The sequence below is a fragment of the Nematocida displodere genome, assembly GCF_001642395.1.
Source record: "Nematocida displodere strain JUm2807 chromosome Unknown 1, whole genome shotgun sequence".
In the NCBI taxonomy this organism is placed as follows: domain Eukaryota; kingdom Fungi; phylum Microsporidia; genus Nematocida; species Nematocida displodere.
Window position 1 is genome coordinate 221,267 of NW_027138130.1, and position 26,525 is coordinate 247,791.

General features: G+C 48.5%; 17 protein-coding genes across 17 annotated transcripts; 12 read left to right on the forward strand and 5 right to left on the reverse strand.

Moving 5' to 3' along the window:
* Window positions 1-14: 14 nt before the first annotated feature.
* On the forward strand, window positions 15-1,091 carry NEDG_00183 (uncharacterized protein; the record flags this gene model as incomplete). Its single annotated transcript, XM_067687601.1, has 1 exon — window positions 15-1,091. The coding sequence occupies one exon, from the start codon at window positions 15-17 to the stop codon at window positions 1,089-1,091; it is 1,077 nt and encodes a 358-aa protein (XP_067545309.1).
* Window positions 1,092-1,134: 43 nt separating this feature from the next.
* Window positions 1,135-1,950, forward strand: NEDG_00184 (uncharacterized protein; the record flags this gene model as incomplete). The annotated part of the gene is made up of 1 exon (XM_067687602.1): window positions 1,135-1,950. One exon carries the CDS (start codon window positions 1,135-1,137, stop codon window positions 1,948-1,950), a length of 816 nt encoding a protein of 271 aa, XP_067545310.1.
* Window positions 1,951-2,001: 51 nt separating this feature from the next.
* On the forward strand, window positions 2,002-4,485 carry NEDG_00185 (uncharacterized protein; the record flags this gene model as incomplete). Its single annotated transcript, XM_067687603.1, has 1 exon — window positions 2,002-4,485. One exon carries the CDS (start codon window positions 2,002-2,004, stop codon window positions 4,483-4,485), a length of 2,484 nt encoding a protein of 827 aa, XP_067545311.1.
* Window positions 4,486-4,489: 4 nt separating this feature from the next.
* On the forward strand, window positions 4,490-5,176 carry NEDG_00186 (release factor glutamine methyltransferase; the record flags this gene model as incomplete). The annotated part of the gene is made up of 1 exon (XM_067687604.1): window positions 4,490-5,176. The coding sequence occupies one exon, from the start codon at window positions 4,490-4,492 to the stop codon at window positions 5,174-5,176; it is 687 nt and encodes a 228-aa protein (XP_067545312.1).
* Window positions 5,177-5,195: 19 nt separating this feature from the next.
* NEDG_00187 (translation initiation factor 2 subunit 1) lies at window positions 5,196-6,086 on the reverse strand (the record flags this gene model as incomplete). Its single annotated transcript, XM_067687605.1, has 1 exon — window positions 5,196-6,086. The coding sequence occupies one exon, from the start codon at window positions 6,084-6,086 to the stop codon at window positions 5,196-5,198; it is 891 nt and encodes a 296-aa protein (XP_067545313.1).
* Window positions 6,087-6,255: 169 nt separating this feature from the next.
* NEDG_00188 (ethanolaminephosphotransferase) lies at window positions 6,256-7,353 on the forward strand (the record flags this gene model as incomplete). Its single annotated transcript, XM_067687606.1, has 1 exon — window positions 6,256-7,353. The coding sequence occupies one exon, from the start codon at window positions 6,256-6,258 to the stop codon at window positions 7,351-7,353; it is 1,098 nt and encodes a 365-aa protein (XP_067545314.1).
* A 68-nt stretch (window positions 7,354-7,421) lies between these two features.
* On the forward strand, window positions 7,422-8,444 carry NEDG_00189 (uncharacterized protein; the record flags this gene model as incomplete). The annotated part of the gene is made up of 1 exon (XM_067687607.1): window positions 7,422-8,444. One exon carries the CDS (start codon window positions 7,422-7,424, stop codon window positions 8,442-8,444), a length of 1,023 nt encoding a protein of 340 aa, XP_067545315.1.
* Window positions 8,445-8,467: 23 nt separating this feature from the next.
* On the forward strand, window positions 8,468-9,376 carry NEDG_00190 (serine/threonine-protein phosphatase 4 catalytic subunit; the record flags this gene model as incomplete). Its single annotated transcript, XM_067687608.1, has 1 exon — window positions 8,468-9,376. The coding sequence occupies one exon, from the start codon at window positions 8,468-8,470 to the stop codon at window positions 9,374-9,376; it is 909 nt and encodes a 302-aa protein (XP_067545316.1).
* Window positions 9,377-9,449: 73 nt separating this feature from the next.
* Window positions 9,450-10,337, forward strand: NEDG_00191 (uncharacterized protein; the record flags this gene model as incomplete). The annotated part of the gene is made up of 1 exon (XM_067687609.1): window positions 9,450-10,337. One exon carries the CDS (start codon window positions 9,450-9,452, stop codon window positions 10,335-10,337), a length of 888 nt encoding a protein of 295 aa, XP_067545317.1.
* Window positions 10,338-10,453: 116 nt separating this feature from the next.
* NEDG_00192 (uncharacterized protein) lies at window positions 10,454-11,737 on the reverse strand (the record flags this gene model as incomplete). Its single annotated transcript, XM_067687610.1, has 1 exon — window positions 10,454-11,737. The coding sequence occupies one exon, from the start codon at window positions 11,735-11,737 to the stop codon at window positions 10,454-10,456; it is 1,284 nt and encodes a 427-aa protein (XP_067545318.1).
* A 235-nt stretch (window positions 11,738-11,972) lies between these two features.
* NEDG_00193 (uncharacterized protein) lies at window positions 11,973-13,784 on the forward strand (the record flags this gene model as incomplete). The annotated part of the gene is made up of 1 exon (XM_067687611.1): window positions 11,973-13,784. The coding sequence occupies one exon, from the start codon at window positions 11,973-11,975 to the stop codon at window positions 13,782-13,784; it is 1,812 nt and encodes a 603-aa protein (XP_067545319.1).
* Window positions 13,785-13,980: 196 nt separating this feature from the next.
* NEDG_00194 (uncharacterized protein) lies at window positions 13,981-15,681 on the forward strand (the record flags this gene model as incomplete). Its single annotated transcript, XM_067687612.1, has 1 exon — window positions 13,981-15,681. One exon carries the CDS (start codon window positions 13,981-13,983, stop codon window positions 15,679-15,681), a length of 1,701 nt encoding a protein of 566 aa, XP_067545320.1.
* Window positions 15,682-16,030: 349 nt separating this feature from the next.
* Window positions 16,031-17,023, reverse strand: NEDG_00195 (uncharacterized protein; the record flags this gene model as incomplete). Its single annotated transcript, XM_067687613.1, has 1 exon — window positions 16,031-17,023. One exon carries the CDS (start codon window positions 17,021-17,023, stop codon window positions 16,031-16,033), a length of 993 nt encoding a protein of 330 aa, XP_067545321.1.
* A 230-nt stretch (window positions 17,024-17,253) lies between these two features.
* On the reverse strand, window positions 17,254-17,871 carry NEDG_00196 (uncharacterized protein; the record flags this gene model as incomplete). The annotated part of the gene is made up of 1 exon (XM_067687614.1): window positions 17,254-17,871. The coding sequence occupies one exon, from the start codon at window positions 17,869-17,871 to the stop codon at window positions 17,254-17,256; it is 618 nt and encodes a 205-aa protein (XP_067545322.1).
* Window positions 17,872-18,123: 252 nt separating this feature from the next.
* On the forward strand, window positions 18,124-19,854 carry NEDG_00197 (uncharacterized protein; the record flags this gene model as incomplete). The annotated part of the gene is made up of 1 exon (XM_067687615.1): window positions 18,124-19,854. The coding sequence occupies one exon, from the start codon at window positions 18,124-18,126 to the stop codon at window positions 19,852-19,854; it is 1,731 nt and encodes a 576-aa protein (XP_067545323.1).
* Window positions 19,855-20,442: 588 nt separating this feature from the next.
* On the forward strand, window positions 20,443-22,068 carry NEDG_00198 (uncharacterized protein; the record flags this gene model as incomplete). Its single annotated transcript, XM_067687616.1, has 1 exon — window positions 20,443-22,068. One exon carries the CDS (start codon window positions 20,443-20,445, stop codon window positions 22,066-22,068), a length of 1,626 nt encoding a protein of 541 aa, XP_067545324.1.
* A 565-nt stretch (window positions 22,069-22,633) lies between these two features.
* On the reverse strand, window positions 22,634-26,500 carry NEDG_00199 (uncharacterized protein; the record flags this gene model as incomplete). The annotated part of the gene is made up of 1 exon (XM_067687617.1): window positions 22,634-26,500. The coding sequence occupies one exon, from the start codon at window positions 26,498-26,500 to the stop codon at window positions 22,634-22,636; it is 3,867 nt and encodes a 1,288-aa protein (XP_067545325.1).
* Between the last annotated feature and the right edge of the window lie 25 nt (window positions 26,501-26,525).

Here is a 26,525-nt window from a genome sequence, read left to right on the forward strand (position 1 = left end):
TCGTCTGTTTGTGTATGGAGATTGGTCTAAACAAAGAAGGCATTCCCCCAAGGATGAAGGCTTTGGTGGCTTTTGTGTCTTTTCTCTACCTCCCCGTGCTTGTTCCTGAGCAGAGAATACTTCCTAAGGACGAAATTCTTGTGTCTTTGTGTGGATACATCTTTGGGCCTTTTCTGGCGCTTATTCCCTTGAGCTACAGGCTTCGGTGTGTTCTTGGCAGCTTAATTGGGGTACTTCCCATCCTGGTGTTTTTCAGCAACTACTTCAGGGCTTTCCTCCTTGGCCTCTGTTTTTCGTACTACCGAACGGTTGCCGAGCTTTTCTGCCAGGCACTGTCCGTTACTGCAAAAAAACGCTCTGTCTCGGTGCTTTTCAACCTAATCAATGCGTGGATATGCTTTACCACCTTTTTTCTCATCCACTTCTGTCCCCGGGTGCCTGAGTTTGCCGCTCTCTGGTACGTGCTGGTTATTGGGTGCCTGATCAGTGCTGGTCTTGCTGCTGTCTACATCATTGAAACGCCCGAGGAGATGCTGGAGCGCTTCAAGAAAGAAAAGCGGAAAACTGAGGTGTATGATGAAATGTACAAAGTCCTTCTCTACATCAACGGGCCCTTTGCTAAAGATAACGAAGACCTTCACGAAGATTTCAAAGACCTTCTTGACCGGAGAAACGACTCTCTCTACGCTCCGACCCTAAAAGAGCGCTCTACAGCCATTCTGATTAGCGTGAACATTTCTTTTGTTTATGCAGCTGTTCAGAGGGTCTTAGGCGTTGACAATCACTACTCTCTCTACCGAATCTTTTTGGGGGCCATGCAAATGTTTTCGCTGGCGATGACCTACTCTTCAGGTACGCTTTCTTTTTTTTCGGCTGCCGTTCCGGCGGTAGCTCTTTACTTCGTCTGTGTCAGCACCAGCAACTACAACGATGCCATTCTGGTCTTTGTGATGGCTCTTGGCACCTCTTTCATTCCCTCGGAAAAAAGTGCATACACCATGTCTCCAATGGACATAGTTCTTACCAGGAGCCTCCAGGGCCTGCTAACGGCCCTTCTTTTTGGTGTGATCACCCCTTTTATCTACTACTAATCCCCTGGGCCCGCTCCAAACAAACATGGCGTCTTTGGTTAACATGCAGTATGCATGCGAGCAAGTCTCTCTTCCCCTGTGCTCAGTGCTGTTCAAGAACCGGGTGCATGCCAAGTACTCTGGGCGTGCAGTCCAAATGGGCCGCGTCAACTTGTACTCCCCGTACACCCTCATTCTTCTGACCATTGTCTTATGGCTTAATTTGCTCCTGGTTGAGAGAACGCGGCGCCTGTACTCCTTTCCAGCGCGCAAGGAGATTATGCTCTTTCTCCGGATGTATTCCGGGGTGGTTCTTTTTGACCTGCTCCTTTCCGCCGGCGTGGTTAAGAGATCTTGGACCCTGATTTATGCCACAGTCGTTTCTTTGCAGCTGAGCTTTTTTGTGGGCTCTTTTGTGGCTGCGCTGTGCAGTGGGCTGGTCTGGATGCTTCCCAACCGGATGTCTAGCTTTTGTTCTTCTATTTCCAGGTCCGTCACCTTTGGATCGTTTCTTGCCGCTCTGGCTCCCATCTTTCTCTGCATTCTTTTCTCCTTTGGCTTTGGGATATTCATTATCCTGTACATCGTTCCTGCTGTTTGTAGCTTTTTCTTCATGATAGCGCAGTTTGCTAAGCTGGCCCAGCTAAATCTGGAGATCTGGTCGTACGGCTCGGTTTTTATCACCGCCGGCCTGGTTTTGCTCATTGCTGCCACCCCCTACATTCTGGGGATGGTGATTGTTTTGGTTAGTGACAGGTACTTGGACGGTGTGTTCCTAATGCATGCCCTTGGTTTCTTGGCCGTTCTTAAGGTGTACAACCTCTGGATGATAGATAACGAAAAAGAAATTGAAAACGTTAACACGGTTCAAAAGTGGTAAGGGTTTGAATCGAGTGCTGTAAAGAAGAGCGAAGAAATAAATTTTTGTTGAATGAAGAAAAACTTCTCACGCACACGCCCCGCGTTTACTGCTTTGATGGGCCTGTCTTCGACAAAAACAGCCCTGTCCTCTCGCCAGATTGCTTCTGAGGGCTTATCGGCCATTTTTCCTTCTCGCGTCTCCTCTGATCTGCTTCTTTCGCTGCTTTCTTCTGTCAGGTACGATGGCGTGGATGATCCAGTGGCACATTTGAAGAGGTTGCTTGTTCTGGTTGCTGGGAAGTGCTCGCCTGCTAAGATGAAGCGCTTTGCCAAGCACTCCCCTGAGCTAACCCTCGCCATTTCTCTGGCTTTGCTCGACAAAGACACCGCGATCTGGCACAGTGCCTTGGTTAGAGCCATTAGGTACACCGTGGTGCGCCAGGCCAGTGGGCTGGTCTATCCAGCCGACGCTATTCTTAGGAGCATCTCTGCCTTAGAGAGTGGAGAAACGCCTTCAGTGCCAGCTCTTTTGGAGACCCTTCCTGGTGTTTATAGCGAGGTTTTGCTGGTAGAGGGTGTAGATAGTCTATACAAGGCAAACATACCAGTAAAAAACCTGGCAAAGATGGTAAGTATCCTAAGCACCCGGAAAACAGAGGGGGAGGTGGAACTATCCGATGTCTTTGTGGCATACATCCTGGAAAGTGCTCCTCTTCTTTTGGTTAGATCTACGCACGAGCTGCTTAAGGTGCACGGCCTGTCTCCCCTCTACCCGCTACTACAGCGAATTTCAGGTACGCTACCCTCCCTCCTCGCCAGCAGTGCACCCAAAACCCGAGGGTACATCCTGCACCTGCTCGAGACGTTGTTCAGGCACTATCTAAAGGACACCCCCACCAACGCAGCAGCTGATCACGGTTTTGATGTATCGGGTGCTTCATCACTGCTTTTTTCTCTGTTTTCCAAGACCCGAGACCTTAAAGTGCTTAAGTCGCTTTCTTTTGCCATTCCCAAACTACCTGAGCCCCAGAAGTCTTTTTACAAGAAGGCAGCCTTTGAGTGTGTTGGCGCTGTGCTTGGCTCAGCCTCGCTTAATTTTTCAGGCACAGACAAGATCATTGCCATACTTGGAAATATCGTTATTTTTGAAGAAGCATCAATAGTTCTACCACACGTAGAGAAGCTGTGCAGACAGATCCTCCCAGAGCACACACGCCCACTCACAATGCTCCTCCAACACATCGCCCCACACCCCCCAGCAACCCTGTTTCTTATCGGGGAAATAGAAAAAGGCTCTTGCGCCGCCAGTGCTGCCCTGGGCGCCCTCATCGCCTCCAAAACACCCATTTCAGAGGACGTCCTCTCCCCATTCGTTTTTGCCCTGAGAAAAGCTCTCCACCGAAAAACGCCTTCTCTGCTAACCTCCCTCGGAGAGCTGCTCTCTCTGCTTCCAAACACCAGAAAGGCCCTCGTTGTTGACGAAGTCCTCCAGTGGTGCTGTGCCGCCCTGGGAGAGAGCGAGTACCTTGAATTTTGCTGCTCTGGCCTCTCTGCCAGCGCCACCCACTCAAACAACCTTACACTCCTCAACACAGCTTTTGTCCTGGTTTCTGAGGAGGCAGAAAGACCCTCCCTCCGCCCCCACCTGTTTACAGCCCTTAAAGACATACACACACGCATACTCAGCCTCACCAAAAACGTATCAACCCACTTCCAAGACACCTTTTGCAGACTCGCTGCATGGATAGACGCCTCCCCCACCCCCTCTCTCCCGGCACTGTACGCCCTAGCCCTGGCATTCTTCCTCTCCTCCCCGAACTCAAGCGAGTGGATCAATGTGGGCTGTGCCGTGGTAGATAGACTCCCAGCCTACTGCAAGGACAAGGCAGTGGCTGAAGGGGTGCTTCTGGGCGCCATTGTTAAAGGAGACAAGCTTATGAAGGTTTTGAGAAGAATGGTCCTCTCCATTGCCACAGCCCACCAAAAAACCAGGCCTTTGCTCCTTAAGGCCCTGGAAGGCATTGCGCTCGCTTCTTTTGACACCTCCACCCCCTTTCTCGTTAGCTTGTATGAAAAAGACTCGGTTGCTCTGCGAGCGTTCGTTTTGCGGTACCTTCTTTCTTCAATTGCCAGATGCACCAAGGCAGGCGTTTCTTCCCGGAACATGCTTCCTCTTATTCTACCCGTTATCTCACATGCCACCACGGCACCGTCCCCCGAGCTTAGAGTCCTTGGGTGCAAAGTCTCTGGGTGCGTTGTTGTTTCGTGCTGGGGCACACCCAGTGACTTTGCCACGGCCGTTCACTTGCTCAACGGCCTTGTTCCCCTCCTGGTGGACAAAAAAGCCCAAGATGCAGTTGTTGAGGTCCTTCCTTTATTCTCACAGAGGCTTTCCCTAGACTTTCTCTCGGCTTATCTGGTCAATGGGCTGTACCACCGATCCAGGGATGTGCGTTCAGCGTACAGGAAAGCTTACAAGAAAGTATCTTACCGGGAGGCAGGTATATCCACGAAAGCACAAGAAGTACCCCTCTTCCTTTTTTCTGCCAAATAATTTCATGCCCACCAAGCACTTCTATGAGCCAGACGAAGATACCTTCCTTTTAGAGGATGCACTCTTGCAGAACCCTGAGCACCCTGCAAGCCCCCAAACCCTCAAAAGCCCCCAAACCCTCAAAACCCCGAAAACCCCGAAAACCCCGAAAACCCCGAACGAAAGCCTGGTAAGTGAGGGAGGGCCCAGGGTAATTGTAGAGGTAGGCTGTGGCTCGGGGTACATCAGCAACGTACTTAGAAAGCTCTACCCGAAAGCATACGTCCTTAGCACGGACATTAATCCACATGCAGTGTCTGAGAGTGTCTCTCTCCTCGGTGGAAGCTTCAATGGGGAGGTCGTGCGCAGCAGTCTCATTGAAGGACTGAGCCTGGACCGCATAGACATGGCCGTGTTTAATCCTCCGTACCTTCCAAGTGACCCAAGCTACCTCAGTGGAGAGTGGATAGATAGAAGCTGGGCCGGTGGAAAAGAAGGCGTTGAAGTAACCCAGGGCTTTCTTATAGCCACTAAAACCGTTCCAATTCGCTACCTCCTTCTTTGCACGCTCAACCACCCAGAAGCTATAATGGCCTCTCTTTCATCCACCCACACCGTTTCTGTTCTGTTGCAGCGCAAGGTCCTTGGAGAGAACTTGCTTGTTCTAAGAATAGCGCTGGGGGCCTCTGGAGCCACCGAACCAGTCCTATGACGAGCCCTATGTCCGAGCCCTATGAAGAGTCGCTTTCGTCAGAGCCGTCGTCAGAGACTTCTGCCTCGTTGTCAAATTGCGGCTTAGGCCCAAAAACGGTAGGTTCCATAGCCAGGGCATAAGCGCCCCCCTCACCCGCAATTCTTTTTTCGAGCTTCTCCAAAACCTCTTCAAGGACCTTTCCCCCCGCCTCTTCATCCTCGCAAAGAAGAGAGAAAGAAAAGACAGGCGAGGAAACCAGGGCTATGTCAACGTCTGGGTACTCTTTTTCCAGTTTTAGAAGTACACCCTGAACTACTGCTACACCGTTTCCTCTGTTGCATTTAGCCTCGGCATCAGCGCGTACTTTTATCTTCGGGATAATGAACTTCTGCTTAACGAGCTCTTCTATTTCGCCAAGGAGTGGTTCTGTGAGGTACTTGGTGTGCTCCATCCTTGTTTGTGGGACGTTCTCGCCCATAAGTATCTCTCTGAAGCATTTGTACAGGGAGCCAAATTCTCTCTCAGCCGCCCACCCAAAGCTTTCGTACAGCCTGTCTATATCTAGGTCACTTCTTATGCAGATACTCTGCATAAAGTTGTGAGCCATCTTTCCTTTGTAGTACCTTTCAAAGGCGTGTAGCTTATCTTCGTACTGGGCTCTTTTCTTGCTCAGGTCTATGTATCCCTTCTCCCTATCTACTTTAAGCACAGCAAAACCTTCCAGAGTTCCTATCTTTATCAGCTTCTGGATGTTTCTTGTCCGTTTTTTTGTTAGCTCAGAGTAGACAATGAGTCCTTCAACATCGTTGTACTCCGGCAGAGTTACATACGCACCAATGTCTGTCATTAGCTTAATTCTTCCAACAACCACTTCCCCCTCCTTTGGGTACTTCTCAAAGTAATATCTATGAGACTGGCCACTTTGCATAACCACCCCAATTAAAAAAAATAAATAAATACTCATCAGCAGAACGGTAACGGTACCTGTAACTCCTGCAAGCCTCCCATCTTTTCAGAAAATTGCTCTTCTTATTTGCTGAAGCACTTTGGAGGGACAACTGCTGCTATAAATAGTTTTTATTTTTCTCATTAAGAGAATGTTGTTTCCACCCCGAAAGCTTGAAAATCTGAAACACTATGTGTACTCCTCACAGGATGACAGCTTCTTGGTTGCTATGGGGATAGGACACTACCACAGATTTGTTCTGGGCTTTTTTCCCACCTGGGTAGCTCCTAACCTCATTACGCTAACAGGCTTTTTGGCCATGCTTGTTCCAGTTGCCTGCATACTCCTTAAAGACCCCAACTTTCGGGGCAACCAGAGGGTTGCCCTCCTAAGCGGCCTAGTTATCTGGTTTTACTCAACGATGGACTGCATTGACGGCATGCAGGCCAGAAGAACCGGGTCGGGGTCGGTGCTTGGGCAGCTGTTTGACCACGGGGTTGACTCGCTTGTTTCAACGCTGGTGGTGCTTTGCTTGTCTTCCGGGGTGGCCATTGGTGATAGAAGAATTGTGGCAATGGGGATGATTATGGTGCACTCGGTGTTTTACTGGGCGACTATGAACGAGTTTTATACGGGGGTGCTCTACCTTGGGGTGGTTGGGCCAACGGAGCTACTGCTGGGGTGTTCGCTTCTTCTGGTGGGGTGCTACTTTTTGGGGCACTGGGCCAAGCTGACCCTGAAGCAGGGCCGGGTGCCAAACATGGCGCTTCTTTCGCTCTTTGTGGCGTGGACAGGTGTGCTTCTCTACAACATTGTCGTTACTTCTCGGACCTGTGCAGGCCTGGCTAAGGAGAGGTTTTCAAGCTTTTTGCTTGGGGCGGTGGTGTCTAATGGGGCATTCGTTATGTTTCAGGCCTCCATCATGTACACCCTCTACTGGAGCAGTGACCTTGGTGGAAACGTTCTTTTTTATGGGTACATACTGCTCTGCACCGTAACCTTTTCTCTCTTTTCTATTCTTACGATCTACTCGCACCAGCTGGGAGATACGCATCCCGAGGTGCCCGTTGTTCTCCCGGTGCTTGTTTTTCTGGTGAGTGTGCTGCTGGCTAGGCCGTCTTCCAAAAGATCGTCGTTTGTTGTGGTGTCTTTGGTGCTAACGGGTGTTTTAAACTACATTTACCACATAAACACAATAATTACCGAGATATGCGCGACCATGGGCATTTCGTGCTTCAGGATAGAGTAGGAAGGTGGGGCAGGTCTTGGCCGTACTTCTGTTTTGCCAAATAAAAATTCTTCTATCTCCTGCAAAGCATGAAAATAAGAGTCACGGTCACCCAGGAGAGAGCAGAGGTCTTTAAAATGGTCTATGTCACGAGCAAACAGGTTGTAAGGATTAAGGAGATGAAGGAGGAGCTAGAGCAGGTCTACCTTCCCAGGAACAGGCTTATACCCCATGTTGTCTCAGTGGCAGATAGTGACGGGTACGTCTTCAACGACTGGCTAAAGGTAAGAGACGTTTTTAAGCCCAATACCAAAGTAACTGTTGAACTATGCCCCAATACCTGCACAGCCACCCACACTGCCCCGAAGCCTCCCACAGTACCTGCACCTTGCACTACTACCGCACCACAGACCATTACTGTACCACTGCTCAGTACACCACAACCAACCGTACCACAGACCAGTACACCAAAGACAACCGTACCACTGCCCATTACTGTACCACTGTTCAGTACACCAAAGACAACCGTACCACTGCCCATTACTGTACCACTGCTCAGTACACCACAACCAACCGTACCACAGACCATTACACCAAAGACAACCGTACCACTGCCCATTACTGTACCACTACCAACCGTACCACTGTTCAGTACACCAAAGACAACCGTACCACTGCCCATTACTGTACCACAACCAACCGTACCACTGCCCACCACAGACGAGACAATCTCAAGCACGGAGACCGAAACAGAGACCGAGCCTGAGCCTGAGCCTGAATCTACCCCAAGGCTAAGAGTAGAGATACCGCCAGCTAAGGCACCTGTAAGAAAAGAAACAGTAGAGGTTGTTTCCATAAAAGACCTAAAAACCGTTGGAAATATCAGAAAAAGAGAAAGAGCGGGAGGTGCAGAAAGGACCAAACGTTTGGAAGAGTCTGTAGATGCACCTGAGCCAGCAGGCGGTGCCGAACTAACCCAACGTTTGGAAGAGTCTGTAGATGCACCTGAGCCAAGTTCTTCCCCTACAGGAAGAAAGTACCTCCTTAAGAAGCCGCTAACGGGCCCAGGTCTTAAGGTGCCTTCACCTACCAGCAGATACGGGCTTAGGTAATAAAGAGCCGCAATTCTTTTTTTATGCTGCAGAAGATAGAAGAGAAACTTCTGGCCTATCACAAGCCCTCAAAAAAAGAGCTAAGAGTGATATGCACCAAGGTAATCGACATACTCATTCTTGAGCCAAACATTGTTCGAATTGACCCTCCAGTGGTTGTTTGTGGAGACATCCACGGGCAGTACGACGACCTACTGACCATATTCAAGATGAACGGGTCACCCAAGCGGACCAAGTACGTCTTCCTGGGGGACTACGTGGACAGAGGGCCTAACTCAGTTGAAACCATCTCTCTTCTGCTTCTTTACAAGGTAATGTACCCCCAGAACATCGTCCTTCTTCGTGGCAACCACGAATCCCGAGAGTTGACAGAAACATATGGTCTGTACAAAGAAGTCTTGATCAAGTATGCCACCTGCAACGTTTGGAAGCTTCTTTGTGAAACATTCAACTACTTGCCGCTTAGTTGCTTGGTGGGGGGCAGGATCTTTTGCGTGCACGGTGGAATCTCGCCTTTTGCACTGACTTTTGATAAGATTCTTCGTTTGAACCGTTTTGTAGACCTTCCAGCAACAGGGCCTATGGCAGACATGCTCTGGAGCGACCCCGGGCAGTATAACGGCTGCTTTCCAAGCGACAGGGGTGCAGGGTACATCTTTGGAGCAGACGTGGTCCAGAAGTTTCTTCTTCTGAATGGGGTCCACATTGTCTGCCGGTCGCACCAGCTAGTGAATGAAGGGTACAGGTTTGCCTTCAGCAACCGAGAGCTAGTAACTGTGTGGAGTGCTCCAAACTACTGCAACCGAATGGGCAACAAAGCGACTGTTCTGCGCATAGGAAAGAGCCTGAGGGTTGATGACGACTGTTTTGTGTTCTTTGAGCAAATATCTAGGCCAACCAAGGACATGCCCCCTCTCTCTTACTTCCATTGAGGCGTTTTGCAAGAAAGGCAGCTATCTACTACTGGGATTGCTTCCTCTTGTAAGAAATTTTTTGTTATTCATTATGTCACTTGTTAAGCCAAGGAAGCAGAGAAAGGTGCCGGGAGAGAAGGCCCGAGGATTGCTCGGATGGTTTTTTAGGTGCTTTTTCGTTGGGTGCGTGGTTCTGGGCATTGCCTTTGTTTACGAAAAAACCCGAACCAGCCCGAACACCGAGGAGGGCGAAGATAAGATAGAATACTTTGTCTCTTTCCCGGCACAGAAGCACAAAACCTTAGAAATAGATCTTACTGAGCCCCTCCAGGCCTTTGGGATGGAGTCTGTCACTGATGAGATCGCTTCTTTCTATAGGACGCGGTATGTTATCACCCAGGCCAAAAAAGACGGGAAGCTTATGGCCAGTATGTTTGTAGTTCCAGTCTACTACACGAACAGCGACGCTGCCGATCTGGTGCGAGAGCCTGTCCTGGAGATCTACAACATATACGTGAGCAAGCAGTTCAGGGGGCAGAGGGTGTCGATTGCCCACATAAACAGGTCGCTAAAATACCTCCAGAAGGTGTACGGGCTAAGTGGGAGTGCCCGGGTTGCTCTGCACGTATCCCCAAAAGACGCCCTAATGGAAACGGCCTATGCCCTCTACCGGACATCCGGGTTCATACATGGGCAGTTTTCGCAGTATGGTCCCTCCGAGTACCGCAATAGTCTGGAAGTGCTAGCAGATCTGCCTCTGATTGACAGCGCCATTGCCAGCCACCCGTATGCCGACATGACCTACACCGAGGAGAAGCAGCAGGCAGGAAACAAGTACCTAGTGATGTTCACCACGCTTGATGTTCTCTACAGCACGGTAGAAGCTCAGCCATACACGAAAAACGACTATCTGAGACACCTAGAGGCCGGGAAGAAGGTAAGAGGCATCCTTGAGTCGATGTATGTCTATAACGAGTAGGACAGTGGCGCGGGCAATGGGGCGGTGTACTAAGTGATAGATCTTTATGCTTGAAATCTCAAATTCCGAAAAACCCGAAAACCTGAAAACCCGAAAAACCCGAAAAAACCCGAACACTACACTGGGTTGCTGGGCCTACTAAGCACAGCACAATAAATGGCAAGCACACTCTCTGTGTTCGGAAGACGGTCGTAATAGTTGGCAGCAACTATATCGTATTTGTGAAAAGTAGCCATGAAAACATCAGTTTGGTTTTTGAGAAAAACGGACAGTTCTGTGTCTAGACCACAGAAAGCTACAACGCTGAACTTAAACGGCGCGGCAAAGGTAGCACCCCCCCAGCTAACGACACAGGCAAATAGGTTTTGGGTTAGTCTTGGGACGTTCGTGGTTAGGGTTATCCAGACACATGTTGTGTGGGCATGGAAGGGTGTCAGGTGGTTTTCAAACACTAGTGTTTCTTCTATGGTGTTTGCTTCCAGGTACAGAGTGTTGATGTGCGCAGTGGGTTGGGCCGAGAAAAAGGCTAACCACAGGGATATACTCATGTCCACATCCTCCCAGGACCTCTCAGCAACTACTTGTGCTAGGTTGGGCGTGACTGTCAGATGCCCTAAGTTTTTTATCCCTAAGCTATCTGTTACCTGGCTTTGTGTTAGTATTTGGCAGGCAAGATCTTTTAGATTTTTCAGGTCTGAAACTGCGAAAAAAGATAGTGTGGAGAAGTTTAGAGCATCCAAGCACTCCAGAGACGTTAGATCAGGGCACATATGGACTTTTAGGCCCATTGCGGGACTGCATGTGCTAAAATCACTTCTAGCCCCTAGCCAGGTAACAAAAGAGGATGAGACATCATTTAGAGCCAGCGATGTCCTAATGTAGAGGGGTGTCTTGGTGGGGTGCGGGTCTAGCACCACCACCATGTCAAAAGCTGCCAGGGTCAGTGTTTGTATGCGCGAGGTGCTGAATATAGTAAGAATCTTAGCGAGCCGGTCAATAATGTCTTTTTTCTGCTTAGCTTGGCTGGTTAGTGGTATGCCATAGCCAATAATGTGCAAGCTCCCATGGTGCAGCCCAGGATCTATTTCATCTGGGATGTGTTCGATTAGGTACATTCTCAAGAAGAGCTGTCGGTGGCAGGAGGTTTGGTGTTTCCTAATGTAGAACTGGTTGCCGATCCTTTTAGTTTCTAGCGAGTGGTTAGATTTCTCGAAAAACCTGATGATCTTCTGGGTGGCAGGGGTTAGCTCTAACACTTCAGGGCCTTTGGAGTGTTTTACGCCGGCTATGCAAAAACTTAGTATGCCACCCAGCACAAGTGTCCATATCAGTAGCTTTTGGAGCGATGGCTCTGAAAGTAGTAACTGACACTGTATTGGCCTTACCATCTCCAAGTACATCACTTTTGCAAAAATATTTATAGTTTGGGCCCGCGAAGGTTCAGGTTCTCCCTTGATTTTTTTGGCAACTTGGCTAATTACACCAAGATCTTGGCTTTGTGCCCCCAGGGCTTTCTCGGGGCTTTTCGGGGCTTAGCGTTCGGCCGGGGCTAGGTTGGGGCATAGCGTGCTAGAACTGATGATACTATCGTCTTCCCCTATCTATAAATACTGGAACAAGATAAAAAATATTCTCATGCGGCACTCTTCACACTTAGCCACCCGAAAAGACGCCCACACACCTCCTAAGCCCCGAAAACGCCTACCTCTGAGAAAGATACTTGTTGCCCTTGCAGCTGCTTTCCTATACACAGCCGTTATGGGGAGTGGCGAGAATATGGAAAGCTTTCCTCTCACCACTGAAACCATGGCCTTTTTCGCGACCTCTGGGTACCCCCTAAGAACTTATATCTTACATGGTAAAACCACCATTGACAAAGACCAGTGGGGAGACACCACCATACACCTTAACAAGTACACTGTTGAAACTGTACCTGACGAAATCGTCCAGGGGATAAAGTTTAGACATCTGAACATCAGACACCCTTCAGAGTTCAGACCTTGGCTCCACCAGCCAGTCCGGAGAGTGCTGGAAAAGCTGCTTCGGGTTCTTGGGTCTGTCCAAATAGATTCTCTTGCAGTCATTGGGCTAGACATGTCCTTATCTGAGCCAACCCAAACCAGCCCGACCCAGGACACAAACAGCTTGGCCAATGCACCCAAACCCACATCTTCACCAACCAACCCGAAGACCCAAGACACTGCAAACAAGCCCCCCAGACTTCTTAAACTGTACAGCAACCACATCTACCTGAAAGAAATGAATGGTTCTTCAATACAGTGGCTGTTAGCACGCATTGATGCCAGTGAGTGTGTTCTTTCTCTAACTATTGACAGGGCATACAAAATAAGAAACCTTCTTTTCCTTGATGTGTTCAACCCGAAAACGCTGCTTAAGTTGTGTATATGGGGCACAGCCAATCTTGTCAGCATAGACTGTGCCTTGCTGAAAGAACAGAAGGTTGTGGACGTCCTTGGTCTTCGGGGCCTAAAAAAACGTCTCTACGCCTCGCCCGAAACGCTGCAGGCCATTTCCAGCAAACACTGGGCCTGGATCCATGTTTCTCCAGACCTATGGAGAGATATTATCGCTGAAAGGCGCTCCCAGTCCTTTGATGTGGATTACTTGACCATACCCATTGACCACGGGTACTCTCTCGATGTAATTTATGAGGTGGGCCACCAAATGAAAGTTTCAGTGAAAAAGCTCGAACTGAGGCTGGGCCCCAAATACTACAACACAAGAACAGCCCGAAGTATTAAGGGTCTCTTGTTGTGGGCAGGTGTATGTTTTGCAGATACTGAAGAAGTTGAAATTTCGGGTCTTTGGTTTCTAGCCATGCCAACCTCAACCAAGCATCAATATGTTTATGTAGAGCCCTGGCTGCCAAAACTCAAGCGCCTCCACTGCTCGCCCACCAACGGTCTTTATCTGTACCTGTACAGCGGCAAAAGCACCCTCTGGATTGTTCCCGAGGCGTACCAGGAATGGGCTTGGGGAAACTTAAACAACCAGATGGTGCGCGCCTCCCAAGAATTTATCTGCCCCATCCTGGAGAGCACCCACCCGGGCCTGTTCCTCGCCTCCCCGAACACCAGCCCGAACCCCACCTGCTTGGTCTGCGGCCAATCTGTCAATGACTTTAACGAGATGGGCCCTCAAACGCGGCCCAAGTATCTAGGCATCGTGTGCAAGGCTGGGCACATGGCGTGCCATCCCTGCCTGAACAAACTAAGCCTGGAAAAGCACAGTGCGAAAGAGTTGCTGCACTGTCCCGAATGCAATGACGAGATAGTTGACACGGGCATTAATGGCGTAATAAGAATGTCTCTGGCTGGTCCACCTATTTATCAGCTTTTTAGGCTAGATAATGAGTTTCTGACTTACCACGAACCCCCTATCAACATGGGACATGTGAACGTGCACAGGAATAACCAACCCAAATAAATACCTTCCCTGAGTGTTCGGGTTGTTGTCCTTCTATCACAACTGGAATGGGGTGTTTGTACGGTTTGCCAAAAATGGTCTGGCCAGGGGGTTAGTGTTCCATGAAAGATTTTTACGGGTATATGATTTATTGCCAAACCTAGAAAAAACTGAAAAATTTTACATATTTATAATTTAACCTTAAAACACTTTTAAAATGCTGGCAAACTGCACAGTCTTGAAAAAGATGCTTGTGCTGCTTATGACTGCTTCCATGTGCGTTATACCAGCTGCAGGGGCCTGTAAACAGCCGCCAGAGGTCATTAATGACAATATGGTCCATTTAGTTCCAACACTTACCTTTTTTGAGGCTTCTGGATATCATCTGGTAACACGGATCATAGACAACCATGTCTACATTGTCAAAAACCAGAACAAAAGCATTGAAATCTTGCTTGGCAGGTATTCTCTTATAGCAATACCGAACGAAATTGCCGCGGGGATAAGGTTTAGGCATTTAAACATCAGACAGACTGTTGAGCCTGCCCAGAACCTTCGCCAGCCAGTTGACCTGGTACTGGAAAAGCTGCTTCGGGTTCTTGGAACCTCCCAGATAACGTCTCTTGTATTCACTGGGATAGAAATTCCCATACATGAGCCAATCCAAACTAACCAGAACACTGAAAGCTTGGCCAGTGCATCCGAATCCACATCCTCTCTATCTACCACAACAACTGCAAACACCCCAAACACCCCCACCAAAATATCCACTAACCATCTCTGGCTGACAGGAATGGCCATTAACTCAATGAAATGGATTTTTAGCCATATTGATGTGAGTGACTGTGATCTGTCTCTAACCATTGATGAAGCATGGCGAGTAAGGGCTCTTCGGTTCCTAAACACATTCAACCCGAGAAACCTGATCAACCTGACCATTAGGGGGGCCAGGAATCTCATTAACATGGACTGTGTAATATTTACCGAAAAGAAGGTTTTGAACTGGTTAACCCTCTGGGAGGTAGATTTTGTTTTGGAAACTTCTGAAAAAACAACCCGAGCCCTTGCTGAAACCCGCTGGCCCGCCCTCACGGTGTCTCTGACCTTGTGGAAAACCATTTCAAATGCCACAGATAGGCCCATTGTGATAGAAAGACTAACACTGGCTGTTTTGGACATGGATGATCTTAAGAACTGTTCGAGTCCGCCCACCCCGATGAAAGCTTCTGTAAAAACATTTACCATATGTCTTTTTGCACCAAATGCAGACCAAGATTCAAAAAAAACTCTCACCAGGCTTTTTGGCTGGATGGCCAAACACCTTACAGGCATTAATACTATTTCAATTGCCTGCCAGAACAACCATATTCTACCAAGCCGTGCAGGTCATCAGTATCTCTGTTTAGATCCTTTTTTTCCAGATGTCCAGACCATAAACTGCACCCTAGGTCTAAGCCACTATACGCGCCTCTACAGCACCAAGAGCATTCTCTGGATTGGCACTGATGCCTACAGCACCTGGGCGCTTGGAAAACTAAACAAAGAGATGTCAAAGAATTACAAAATGAAGGTGGTTGGCGTATACATCGACCAACCAATGCCTTTCCTCCCGAACATATACACCAAACTAAATCCAATCTGCATGCTCTGCGCTACTCCACTCCACATCCTCGCCAATAACACCACCACCATTCCCTCATATGTAGGCATTGTCTGTGAGAAGGGACACATGGGGTGCTATCCCTGCCTAACAAAGCTAATCCTTGCCAAGAAAAGAGCAAAAGAGCCCGTCACATGCTGTTGCGGCAGCCATGAGATAGTTACTAATGGTGGCAGTGGTGTGATAAGGTTGGGTGATAGGGGGGCACCACATTTTGTGTTTTCTTTGACTGGCCCACACACCCATCGACCCCTATAGGCTTTCCCTCATACGACTACTCCCTTTTACTAAACACCAACTCCACCACTTGAAAGCAACCCTACGTGGGAAATCCTGGCGGGTTGGGACAATAAACAACCCTTACAATTTTTTAAATAGTTACCAGTCTATGTTCAGCACCTCTAAAAGTCGCAGTTCGTAACCCAAAAAGAATGATTGAAATACACCCGCCTTTATTGGAGAACCGTCTAAACTGTACCTCTGTGGGCCGGGTTGCCATGTGTTCGGGTATGGTGTGGTTCGGGTTGGTTCGGGTGGGTCATATAAACAGATCAAAACATACTATCAGGTAGCAAGTATAAATACTCTTGAATTTACAGTAAAGGACTTACTCTTTGTCTGGACAGGACAACAACCGCGTTGCCCCCAAATAGCCTCTGTATTCTAACCCGATCAAAACATACTTTTTGATGTAGTAGTTCGTTAACAGCTGTGCGTCAATAGGTGCCCCAACAAAACCAATCCTCTCCTTTGGTTTTTGTCTGAGAAAGGCAACTGTCTGGGGTGTTATGACCATTTTACACAAAGGACATATGGTGCAGCGTATGCCTGAACATTCATTCAGTCTGGGGTCTAGCTTGATCATGGTGGACACACACTCAAAACACAACACGTGTCCACACACAAACATTCCAACCACTGGTGCCTTGTTTTCCACCCCCCAGTCGTGTTCACTGTTTAGACAAACCGGACAGACAAACTCTTCTCTTTCCTGTTCGTTATTCAGGAGACTCATCCTGGCCGCGTCTAGGCTATGCTCTATGTCCCGACAGACCCAGTTTCCGTAATTGGCCAGTGGAATGAGGTAGACTATGTTCCCCAAATTGGTCTGGTTGGCAAGTTTGGATAGTTTATACACTTTGTTATTCACTTGCCATATATGGATAAGTTTAGCTTTTTGGCCCCCAACTATTAGCTCCTCTAGCAGATGCATGGAAAACCGCCACCCCTCCCTGCTCTGGAGTACCGGCAAAAGACTCTCCCAGTTAGACACGTTGATGGATAGCCTTTTGATGTGGGAGAACCCAAGATCAAGCCACGCCAAAAGGAGAATAAATCCTCTGAGGCTCAATGTCTCCTGGGGCTTATACGTGAACGATATTTCTGTGGTGTTTGAGTTGCGGGACATATTGGGGTGTAGCATAAACAGCCCGAACCACCTGAAGATGCTCATGTTTTCCATATCTTCAATAACTATCTTCTCAATGTCCATGATTTTGAAAAACCTGATGCTTCGGCGTTGCCAGATGAGTTTAAAGATACCCATGGGGAGGGTAAGGCTCCGTAGAGGCGTTCTCGCTAAAAACTTTAGCAGCGCCATGAGGTTATGGTCGCCAAGGCTAAAGTCTTCAATGCCCAGGTTGCTAAGTACCACATAGTCTATTTCCCTCAAGGTAGAAAAGCAAAAACTGTGGAAATCTATAAGATACGGCAAACTAATCAGGCTGAGGGAGGTGGTGGTTTTTCTGTATGAAGAGCTCACAAGCTCTAGTTTGTTCAAGCATTGAAGATTTTTAAAGTTGCAGTGTGATATGGTGAGGTTCAAACTGATCAAAAAACCAAATTTTGATAAAAAAACCTAATTACACCACTACACACATTAACAAATTTCAGGTTTTGAATAGCCACCCAGCTTTCAAAGAACGAAACAGCCATCTGAAACGTTGGATATAAGTTATGAACCTCGAGGGTGACTAGGTTTAGGGACTTTACCAACATAAACATTTCTTGAAACACATTCCCATTGTCCGAAGTGTCTGTGCCAAGCCCTGTATCACACCTTCTCTGGTAGATCCAGATCTTTTGAAGTGGTATGTTCATAAAATTGGTGGGGGGCGCGGCAGTGATTGGGCCAATGGTGTGATTTAGGTTGATTTTAAAACACTCAACAGATGTCAGGTACTTAGCTATCTCTAGAGCGTCTTGGCACTCTGAAAACCTCTTTAGCTCGGGGCAGTACTGGCTAAAGAATGCTATGAGAGCGTGTAGATCTTCCAGATTAAGCATGCTCTCGTCTATTTCGGTGGTTGGAGCACCTGTATAGGGGGCAGTTGGTGTAGGTGGCCGGGATAGCTGTCCCAGGGCCTCTGGAGCACATGTTGTGTAGGATGAGAAAAAAGCTACTAGCAGAAACAGCAGTTTTGTTGTGTGCTGGATGTGTTGGGTCATTAAAAAGTAAAGTTGTGTCTTTATTTAAAGTCAAACTAGCATCACCACTGATTTCTATATTTGGGTGGTGTATGTCTATGCCATCAAAACATCAAACCACCAAGTATTATGTTCTAAACATGCCATCTAGATAGGCAAGCGCTGTCTATCTGTCTAACTAAAGACTTATCACAAAAGCAGTTGGCGTATGACACCATCAAAATATGCGACTCTCCTATCTATAAATACTGGAACAAGATAAAAAATATTCTCATGCGGCACTCTTCACACTTAGCCACCCGAAAAGACGCCCACACACCTCCTAAGCCCCGAAAACGCCTACCTCTGAGAAAGATACTTGTTGCCCTTGCAGCTGCTTTCCTATACACAGCCGTTATGGGGAGTACCACCGAAATAACCACAACTGTCGTTTACCTAGACTCTCCATACACCCACCAAACGCTTGCCTTTTTTATGGGCGCCTCTGGATGCATCCTAGAAACCTACACCGCCAACAGACAAACGTATATTTGCAAAGATCAGAGAGGGAGTAAGGTTGAAGTCAACCTCAAAGCATACACCCCAGAAACCGTACCAGAGCATATGGTGGAAGGTATGTTGTTTGAAAGTCTAACCATTGGTAATATGCATATGCATGGCACCGAAAAACAGCACCAGCCACTAAACAGAGAGGTATTGGAGAAAGTGTTTCGGGCCCTTGGCACGGTGTATTTAGAGACACTTGCTATCATTGGGGTAGATATTGAAGCTCCCTTCCAAGATACCAACACACTACCCCGGCCTGCTAATGCTTTGGGAGTCCCGAGCACTACCCAGATACCTAGAATCTTCAAGGTGTGTGCCGAAGAGATAGAGCTAAAGGGGATGTCTGCAGAGTTTGCTGGGTGGATTCTTGGCTCCCTTGATGTGTCTGAATCCAACCTTGACCTTTGCATCTACGACGCGCCTGCCATAGCCAACCTTCTATTCCTGGACAATTTCAACCCGAACTCCCTACTTACGCTGTATCTACACAATCTAGAGAACCTTACAAACATCGACTGTGCTTTGCTGGAAGAAAAGAGGGTTTTGAGAGAGCTAACCATCCAGGGGGCCAACAACTACCTGAGTGCATCTCTAGAGACTTTACAAGCCATTTCCACCAAGGCGTGGGAGCGATTGCAGGTGCCTGCTGACCTGTGGTACAATATTGTCGTTTTGGGTGACTCTGCCATTGTGGTAAACAGTCTACTCTTAACCATCAATTTCATCCAAGCCGTTGATAGTTTCTGGGGTATGGCCTGCGCAAGGAAAGCAGAGGTCGGGTCCCTTGATGTAAGGCTGCTTGCTGTGCTAGATGAGACACCCTCGAAAAAGGGCCTAAAAGACATCTTTATGTGGGTTTGCAGATGCTTTGTAGGCACTGAAGAGATTCGAGTTGTTAGATCAAACATTCCTGCCCCTACAAGGACCGCGGTGTCTTCATACCTCTATATGGAGCCTCTTCTCCCCAAACTCAAGTTTTTGTACTGCTCGCCCACCAACGGTCTTTATCTGTACCTGTACAGCGGCAAAAGCACCCTCTGGATTGTTCCCGAGGCGTACCAGGAATGGGCTTGGGGAAACTTAAACAACCAGATGGTGCGCGCCTCCCAAGAATTTATCTGCCCCATCCTGGAGAGCACCCACCCGGGCCTGTTCCTCGCCTCCCCGAACACCAGCCCGAACCCCACCTGCTTGGTCTGCGGCCAATCTGTCAATGACTTTAACGAGATGGGCCCTCAAACGCGGCCCAAGTATCTAGGCATCGTGTGCAAGGCTGGGCACATGGCGTGCCATCCCTGCCTGAACAAACTAAGCCTGGAAAAGCACAGTGCGAAAGAGTTGCTGCACTGTCCCGAATGCAATGACGAGATAGTTGACACGGGCATTAATGGCGTAATAAGAAAGAACATCCAAGGTTTGTTCAATTTCAAGATTATCAAACTTTCACCCCGCTGCTAAAACCCGAACACAACTGGGCATCACCATACTCAAACACGTGCCAGAAGAGCCTGGGCTAGCCAAAAATAAACCTATTTGACCATTTTTTGGTTGTGTTTGGACTTGGGTGTGTTTGGTTGGGCATATTAGGCTAATTTGTCACTCGTGTTACTTTTATGAAAACTTTGCAGACTAAGACTCAATCTTATTAGAGTGTTTAGTCAAACTTTTCTTCAAGTAGAAATATCTCAAACTACCCACCCCTCTTAAACGCTACCTAGCCGGATTGAATACACACTGGACTTGTTCATATAGAGTGGCGTGCATCATGCTAGGCCACAAGTTTGGACCGAATGGTTGTGCCAACATATGTGTAGGCTGCGCTGGCAACTAGGTGGGCGGGTGTGGGAGTTAAAGTCCACTTGGTAGTTTGCCCAGATATTTGTAAAGCTGATTTGTTGGGCAAATTTTAGCATAAAATCGGCCAAAACCTCCAGAACAGCGCAGCAGGTGGAGAACACATATATTGACAGCCAAACAACCTACAGTCACATAGTGATACGATTGTACATTGCAGCATATTTATGGAAATTTTAAGTATTCCTTCAAATGTTATCTAGGTGTATTACGAAGGCATTACACGCCAACACACCTCAAGATGCCAAGCATATATTGCGAGGAGCAATTGTGGGACTGTTACTCGGGCTGGCTTGGTGTGTTAAATGCTTAGAGTATCTACAATCACCTCACACGGAGCAGACAATATCTCTGTTTGCGAAATGTAACTTTGATTTGGCAACAGTGATGATAAATACAGTCGCCCACATTAGGAAAACACAACCATCCTCCGAGCCTCTCCATCTTCACCAGTGCACTTTAGCTGACATTCCGAACGATCTTGTTGAGGGCATGGAATTTGGACAGTTTAGGCTATGTGGTGGCTGTCAAGTGGATAGCAAGGTACCTTTGTCAGAGATGGTTGTATGGAAGTTTTTCAATGCACTGGGAACATTGCGCACAAGCTACCTAGCCATAACCAACCTTCAAATATGTGCTGGGAATATGCCCAGTGCGCCGGGGAGAGTCACCAAAGTCAAAGCATCCAAGCTAGGCCTATACAATGTGGATATCGGGTATCTTCATTGGATTATAAGACAGATGGACTTGAGCGAATCCAGTCTAACCATCTATCTATCCTGGCTGACTACCGTTGTATCTCTAGAGTTTTTAGACGCCATAAACTGTAAGGAAATCTACTCACTGTACATGAAACACCTACCCGCCCTAGGCTCCATTGACTGCAACGTTCTTAGGAACGGAAGGGTAAAGAACAGGCTAATATTCAAAAACGTTTCAAGGTTGGTTGCTGCGTCACCAGAGACACTCTGTGGGATAGGAAAAAAGAGGTGGCTGGTGATGGGCTGTAACAAAGCGCTGTGGGAGAGGATTGCCCCTTTTTGCAAGAAGGGCGAAGAGATCGCGCAGCTTGATCTCGTGTTTATCTATAACAAAGACGTCAAACCAGCCTGCAGGGTCAACACTAACTGCCCAAACACCACGGTTCAAAACCTTGGGATACGCCTGGCCTACCCAAACAATTTCCTTGGCAAACAAGATGGTCTAAACATGCTTGCCTGGATTGCCAACTCTTTTACTGCCTTGGTGCACATTGATGTCAGGGTTAGGGGAAGCGACTTCCTGGCGTTCTACCTTAGAAACACATTTTTCGACATCAAAACGCTCCCGTTTCTTTTGATGTTGTCCATCGATAGCATAGCATGCAACCTGGTAGGTCAGCTAGGCCATCTGCCTCCCATGCTGGGTCTTTCTCTATCTGCCTGTTCCGACTGGGTGGTTGGGGAAGTAAAAGATAGCTGGGACCCCAGCTCTATAGCGCTTGCTGAACAACTGACTCAAGTGTGCCCAGACTTCTTCTCTTCTATATCTGGAAGAAACACCGACCCCACATGCCCCATATGCTTATACATGCCCGGAAGCTCCGAGGGAAGCTGCGTCGGACAAGCTCCCACCCACTTCTGTGTTCTTGATGCAGGAAGGCACATGGTCTGCAATTTGTGCTTTGTTCACTTGGTTCAAGGCAGTATACGTGCAAAGGCCAACATGACATGCCCATTGTGCAGAGAGCCCATCCCCTGGCCAGTGAGGGTCTGGGTGGTGGACAAAAAGAACATCACCATCCACACCCTACCACCCGAAACACCAAGACATACATGAACTAGGAACCCCGCAGACTACCCAACACATACCCCTCAGCCAGCTAGCTCTCAGGAACGGTGCTGAAGTAGCTACTGAAGGGCCATAAAACCTCCCAAACACACAGCCCCCATGTGGCAGGCCAGACCTCTACGCCACCAATTTCCTTGCCAATCAAATAAGCTTCAGGACCTATAAAACTCCGAGCAAAATAAAAAACATTCTTCTTGCTCGGACTCAGTGGATTAAGTCTCGGGGTGTCTCGGACTAAGTCTAGGTTTAAGCCCAGAGAATTGGTAGATGTTGGTCTACTAAGGTTGACCCTGTCATATACAGGCGTAGAAAAACAAAAGGCGGCTGCACCCGAAGCACCACAATACAATGCGCACCTCCATACTGCCCCAAACACAAAAGGTTTTAAATTCCAAAAAGATACCACTTGGACTAGTGCCCAGTAGTTTGCAAGTGCTCGGGATAAAAGAGAAGGAGCCGGGAGAGGAGCTTGAAATAGTGGATGTAACTACATAACTACAGGGAAAGGTCGGTGGGAACGGTCTGCCAGCTTATACCTTCTCTTTATTAAGCACTACTGAGCCTTTGAGATAAGCCAAACGTTCTTTTTTACCCCCAGGGAGGACTTTAAAAGAAGACGTTTGACAAGTTTGTGGTGGAGTATTTCGTAAATGTGGTGGGTTTCCGACTCCAGGCCGCTAAGAAGCGCCCGGCCCCTGGGTATGATGTAGCACGTCTCCTTCTTGGCATCTTTGACCTTGTTGTACAGAGCCTGTGAAATCAGGGTTTCTCCTCCATTGGCCAGGTTGCATAGGCGGGCAGCTTCTATTACAGCCTTCCCGTAAAAGTCCAGGCGCTTGGTAATTGGGTCGTTTTCAATCACACACGCGCCCTTGCTGATACCCACCCGGATTTGTATGCCCCGATAGATAGGCGCTCCCTTTGAATAGATAAGCGGGTTGTGCTCAATTGCCATTTCCAGCCAGTTTTTGTGGAGTAGCCGCCGGTGTATTTCGTACCCGAACCTTGTAGCGCATAGGTCGTCATAGAAGATCAGCATAAAGGCATCGCCTTCTGTTTTAACCTCGTACCCCCCAAGCTGCCTGATTAGCTCCCGGACAGTGTTGTTGTGCATCTTTGACACCTCCCGCATTTTTATCGGGTCCAGGGCCCAGAGCCGGGTGCTGTTCACAATGTCAGTGAACACCACGGCCGGCGCCTTCATGAACTGCGAGGCAAAGTTATAGACCGAGAACCCTTCAAGAATTTTTGGAGCTGATATCTGCTTTTGCTTCTTCCGGAGCACAGTCTCTGGCTTCTGTGTGAGCGGGATGATCATTGCAGTCATTTCGTGGAACTCGTGCGAAAACAGGAACGACTGGGTCTCTGAGAGCGAGTAGTTCTTCTTGTAGGCCATCACAAGCTCATCTGTTGACACCGTCTGAAAAAGCGACCCGTGCCCCACCACCACAAACACGTCCGTTTTCTTTGTCTCGGCCCAGGCCATTTCCATATGCTGTTCGCTCTTGAGAAAGACGCCTCGCTCGTTCCGGAAAAGGACTATTTTAAGCGGGTCAACGCCTAGCGTGCAGACAGACCTGCTGGTAACCATCACTAGGCACAGAATAGGTATTTTGGTTGGAAACACGTGGTGTCTGAGATCTGTGAACATGTTGACAATTCTTTGCTTGTGTTTAGGCCACCGGCTCTTTAAAGACTCCTCTGTTTCTCCCGACAGGAGCTGTTCCAGCTTCTTGATCGTGTGCTCGATCTCTTCATGGACCCCCAGGCTTTTTGACCAAAAGTAGACATATATCTTAACGGAAATAGGTACATCTGGTAGGTTTGGGTATAGCGAGGCCACGTGTGTTCTTTTGATGCAGAAGGCCTTGGCGGTGTTTCTTATTTCTTTAGTCTCTGTTTGTTCCTTGGCCCGCTCTTTGGGGACATAGGCGTGGCAGAGCTTACAGAGGTTTTTAGCCCCAACAATGCCGTGTATCTTTACAAATGCGTCTTTGGTCTCCTGGGAGATAAGCATAACCCCCCTGGTGAGGAGTTTCTCCCGCTCTGCCTCTTTTGGGGGCGCGCTTCGGTTCCCAAGGAAAGAGAGGTACATTGGAAACTTGGCTGGCTGTGAGCTTGCCCTTCCTGGGAGCATGTACATGGGAGGAATCGCTGTAAAGACGTTGTAGGAGAGATCTACCATTTTAAGCTCGGTAAGAAGGTCAAGATCAGCGATTCTTTCAAGGATGTTAAAGCTTGCAATGAAGCAAACCAGGCTGGGGAGCCGCCTGATGTTTTGGACCTCTTTGATCTGATTTCCCGATACATTCAGGTGCCGCAGCGTCAGCTGCTGCCCTGGAGGGTCAATCCGCACTATTTGGTTCCGCGACACGTTCAGGTACTCCAGGGGAAGCTTCCAGGCGTTGTTTGGGATGATATTGAGAACGTTGTACGGCAGAGAGAGCGACACCAGCCGAGAAAACTTTTCTGAGGACTGCTCCTGCTTCAGAAACGGGAAGTCTGTCAGTAGGTTATGCGCACACAGCACGCTCTGTAGCCTGGGCGCAACAATTGATATTTCCTGCAAGGTGTTGTTTATCAGTTGGAGGTGTTCCAAAAAAGGAAACTTCCCAACAAATTTTTTCAACTCAACATCAACTATCGAAACTCTCTGCAAAAGGTTCAAAGATGTGCTCATCTTCCTCGCGGTGTGCATTTCTCTTATGTAGAGAATCTTTGTCCGGGCCCGGAACTCCTCAAGAGGGTTCCCCAACAGGTTCACCTCCTGGTAGCGATACTTGCTCCCAAAGCGAGTTAGGTGGTTGTTAGCCAGCCTAAGAAAGGGAATGCAGAGGTCGGTGTCAATGCTCGTTATGCAGTTGTTAGAGGCATCCAGTGTGGTGAGCTTAAGAGCGTTGAGCTCTTTGGGAAGGTTTGTAAGCCGGTTGTTGGAAATATCCAGCTCTGAGATGTTGGTAATCCCGAAGACCACACTTGGTATCTCGGTTAGCCCCATGTTAGACAGGTTCAGCGACACCCTGCTAACTGGCGCCGGCTGGCTCGGGCACTGCCCAAGCTCTAGGCAGCTCTTTGGGTAGGGATCAATATACTCTGGGACAGATAGAGCCCGGCCCCAGCCACTTTCCTGAGGGGCCGTATCGACTGCACCCTCGCCCCGGACCTCTTCTAAGATTCTTTTGACCTTGGTGTCCACAGACTCCGTCCCCCGAGGCCGTGGCAGCGCTTGCAGGTGGATGGGAAACTGCAAACTGTCCTTTTTTATACAAGGCTTCACTCGGGGCTGGTAGCTGGTTGTAGCTCGTTTTTCGGGGTGGGCCTGGCTGTGCGGGGAAAAGGGTGCAGCAGCCGTGCTTTGCCCAAAGAAAAGGACAATGGCCTGAAAGACCACAGAGAAAAAGGACGGAAAGTCTAAGAACTCCTTGAACTCGCCCAGAAACCTGTTCCAAATCTTGTACACCCGGCTCCCCACCTGCTTGGCCTGCTTTGCCAAAGGAGCTTTCGTGTACACCAGTGGCTGGTCTATTTCCAGCTTCTCACAGCAATGGTCTAGCACGGGCAGCGCCTGGTCCTTTCTAAGCACCCGCAGCTCATACCCCCAGTTCTTTAGCAGCTTGTTCTGTGGGATGATCTTCTTATCCATTACAGTCAGCAGCGAGTTGTCAAGCTTCCACTGAAGAATCTCTATCATTGGCCTACTCTCCAGGGGAAGCGCCCGGTAGCTGTTAAAGGTGTGGAACACAAGCAAAAGCTCGCACTCCTCGATCCCGGTAGTTACGCAGGAGTCTTGCCACACACTATGCAAAATATCGGAGGCGGTGGTGTGGCAGGTTATCTTCATATCGAGGGGCTGCCCAAAAGCCTCCAAAACAAGCACTCGCTCCTGCTCAGGCACCTCTACGTCAGTGAAGCCCTTTCCCAGGATCAGGTTGCTAATTTGAGTGCTCGGGCTGTAAGATGTCTGTAGCCTCTGGATAGAGAGCCTCTCGGTGATAAATGTGCTCTTGGCTTTGGAACTGATGATTTTCATGGCCCCTTCCTTGTTTTTCTTTTTTCTTTCCGTTTGGATCAAATTTTTGATCTCTTGATCAAAAAGACACCCTAGGAATGAGCTCTTTTTTAAAAGCTTGTCTTTGCTGAAACTTGCAGACTTTCCAGAGTCTGTTTCCTCTGCGGCGTTGGAAGGGGCCTGCAGCTTTCTTTTGAGCCCGTCGATAGCTGAAGCTATGTACACCATCTCATCATCTCTTTTTGTGAATGAGAGAATGTGGGAAGCAAGGGTCCTTCTGGCAGCAGCCCCCCTTTCCTGCCCCGCGGGGGCGAAGGCCAGACATATTTCCTTTTCGCCTGCTGCTCCAGGACCCTCCGCGCTTTCTCGCCCTCTCTTAATACTAAACCTTGAATTCTTTCTAGTGGCCATAGAAAAAAATTAAACATGCCATTTA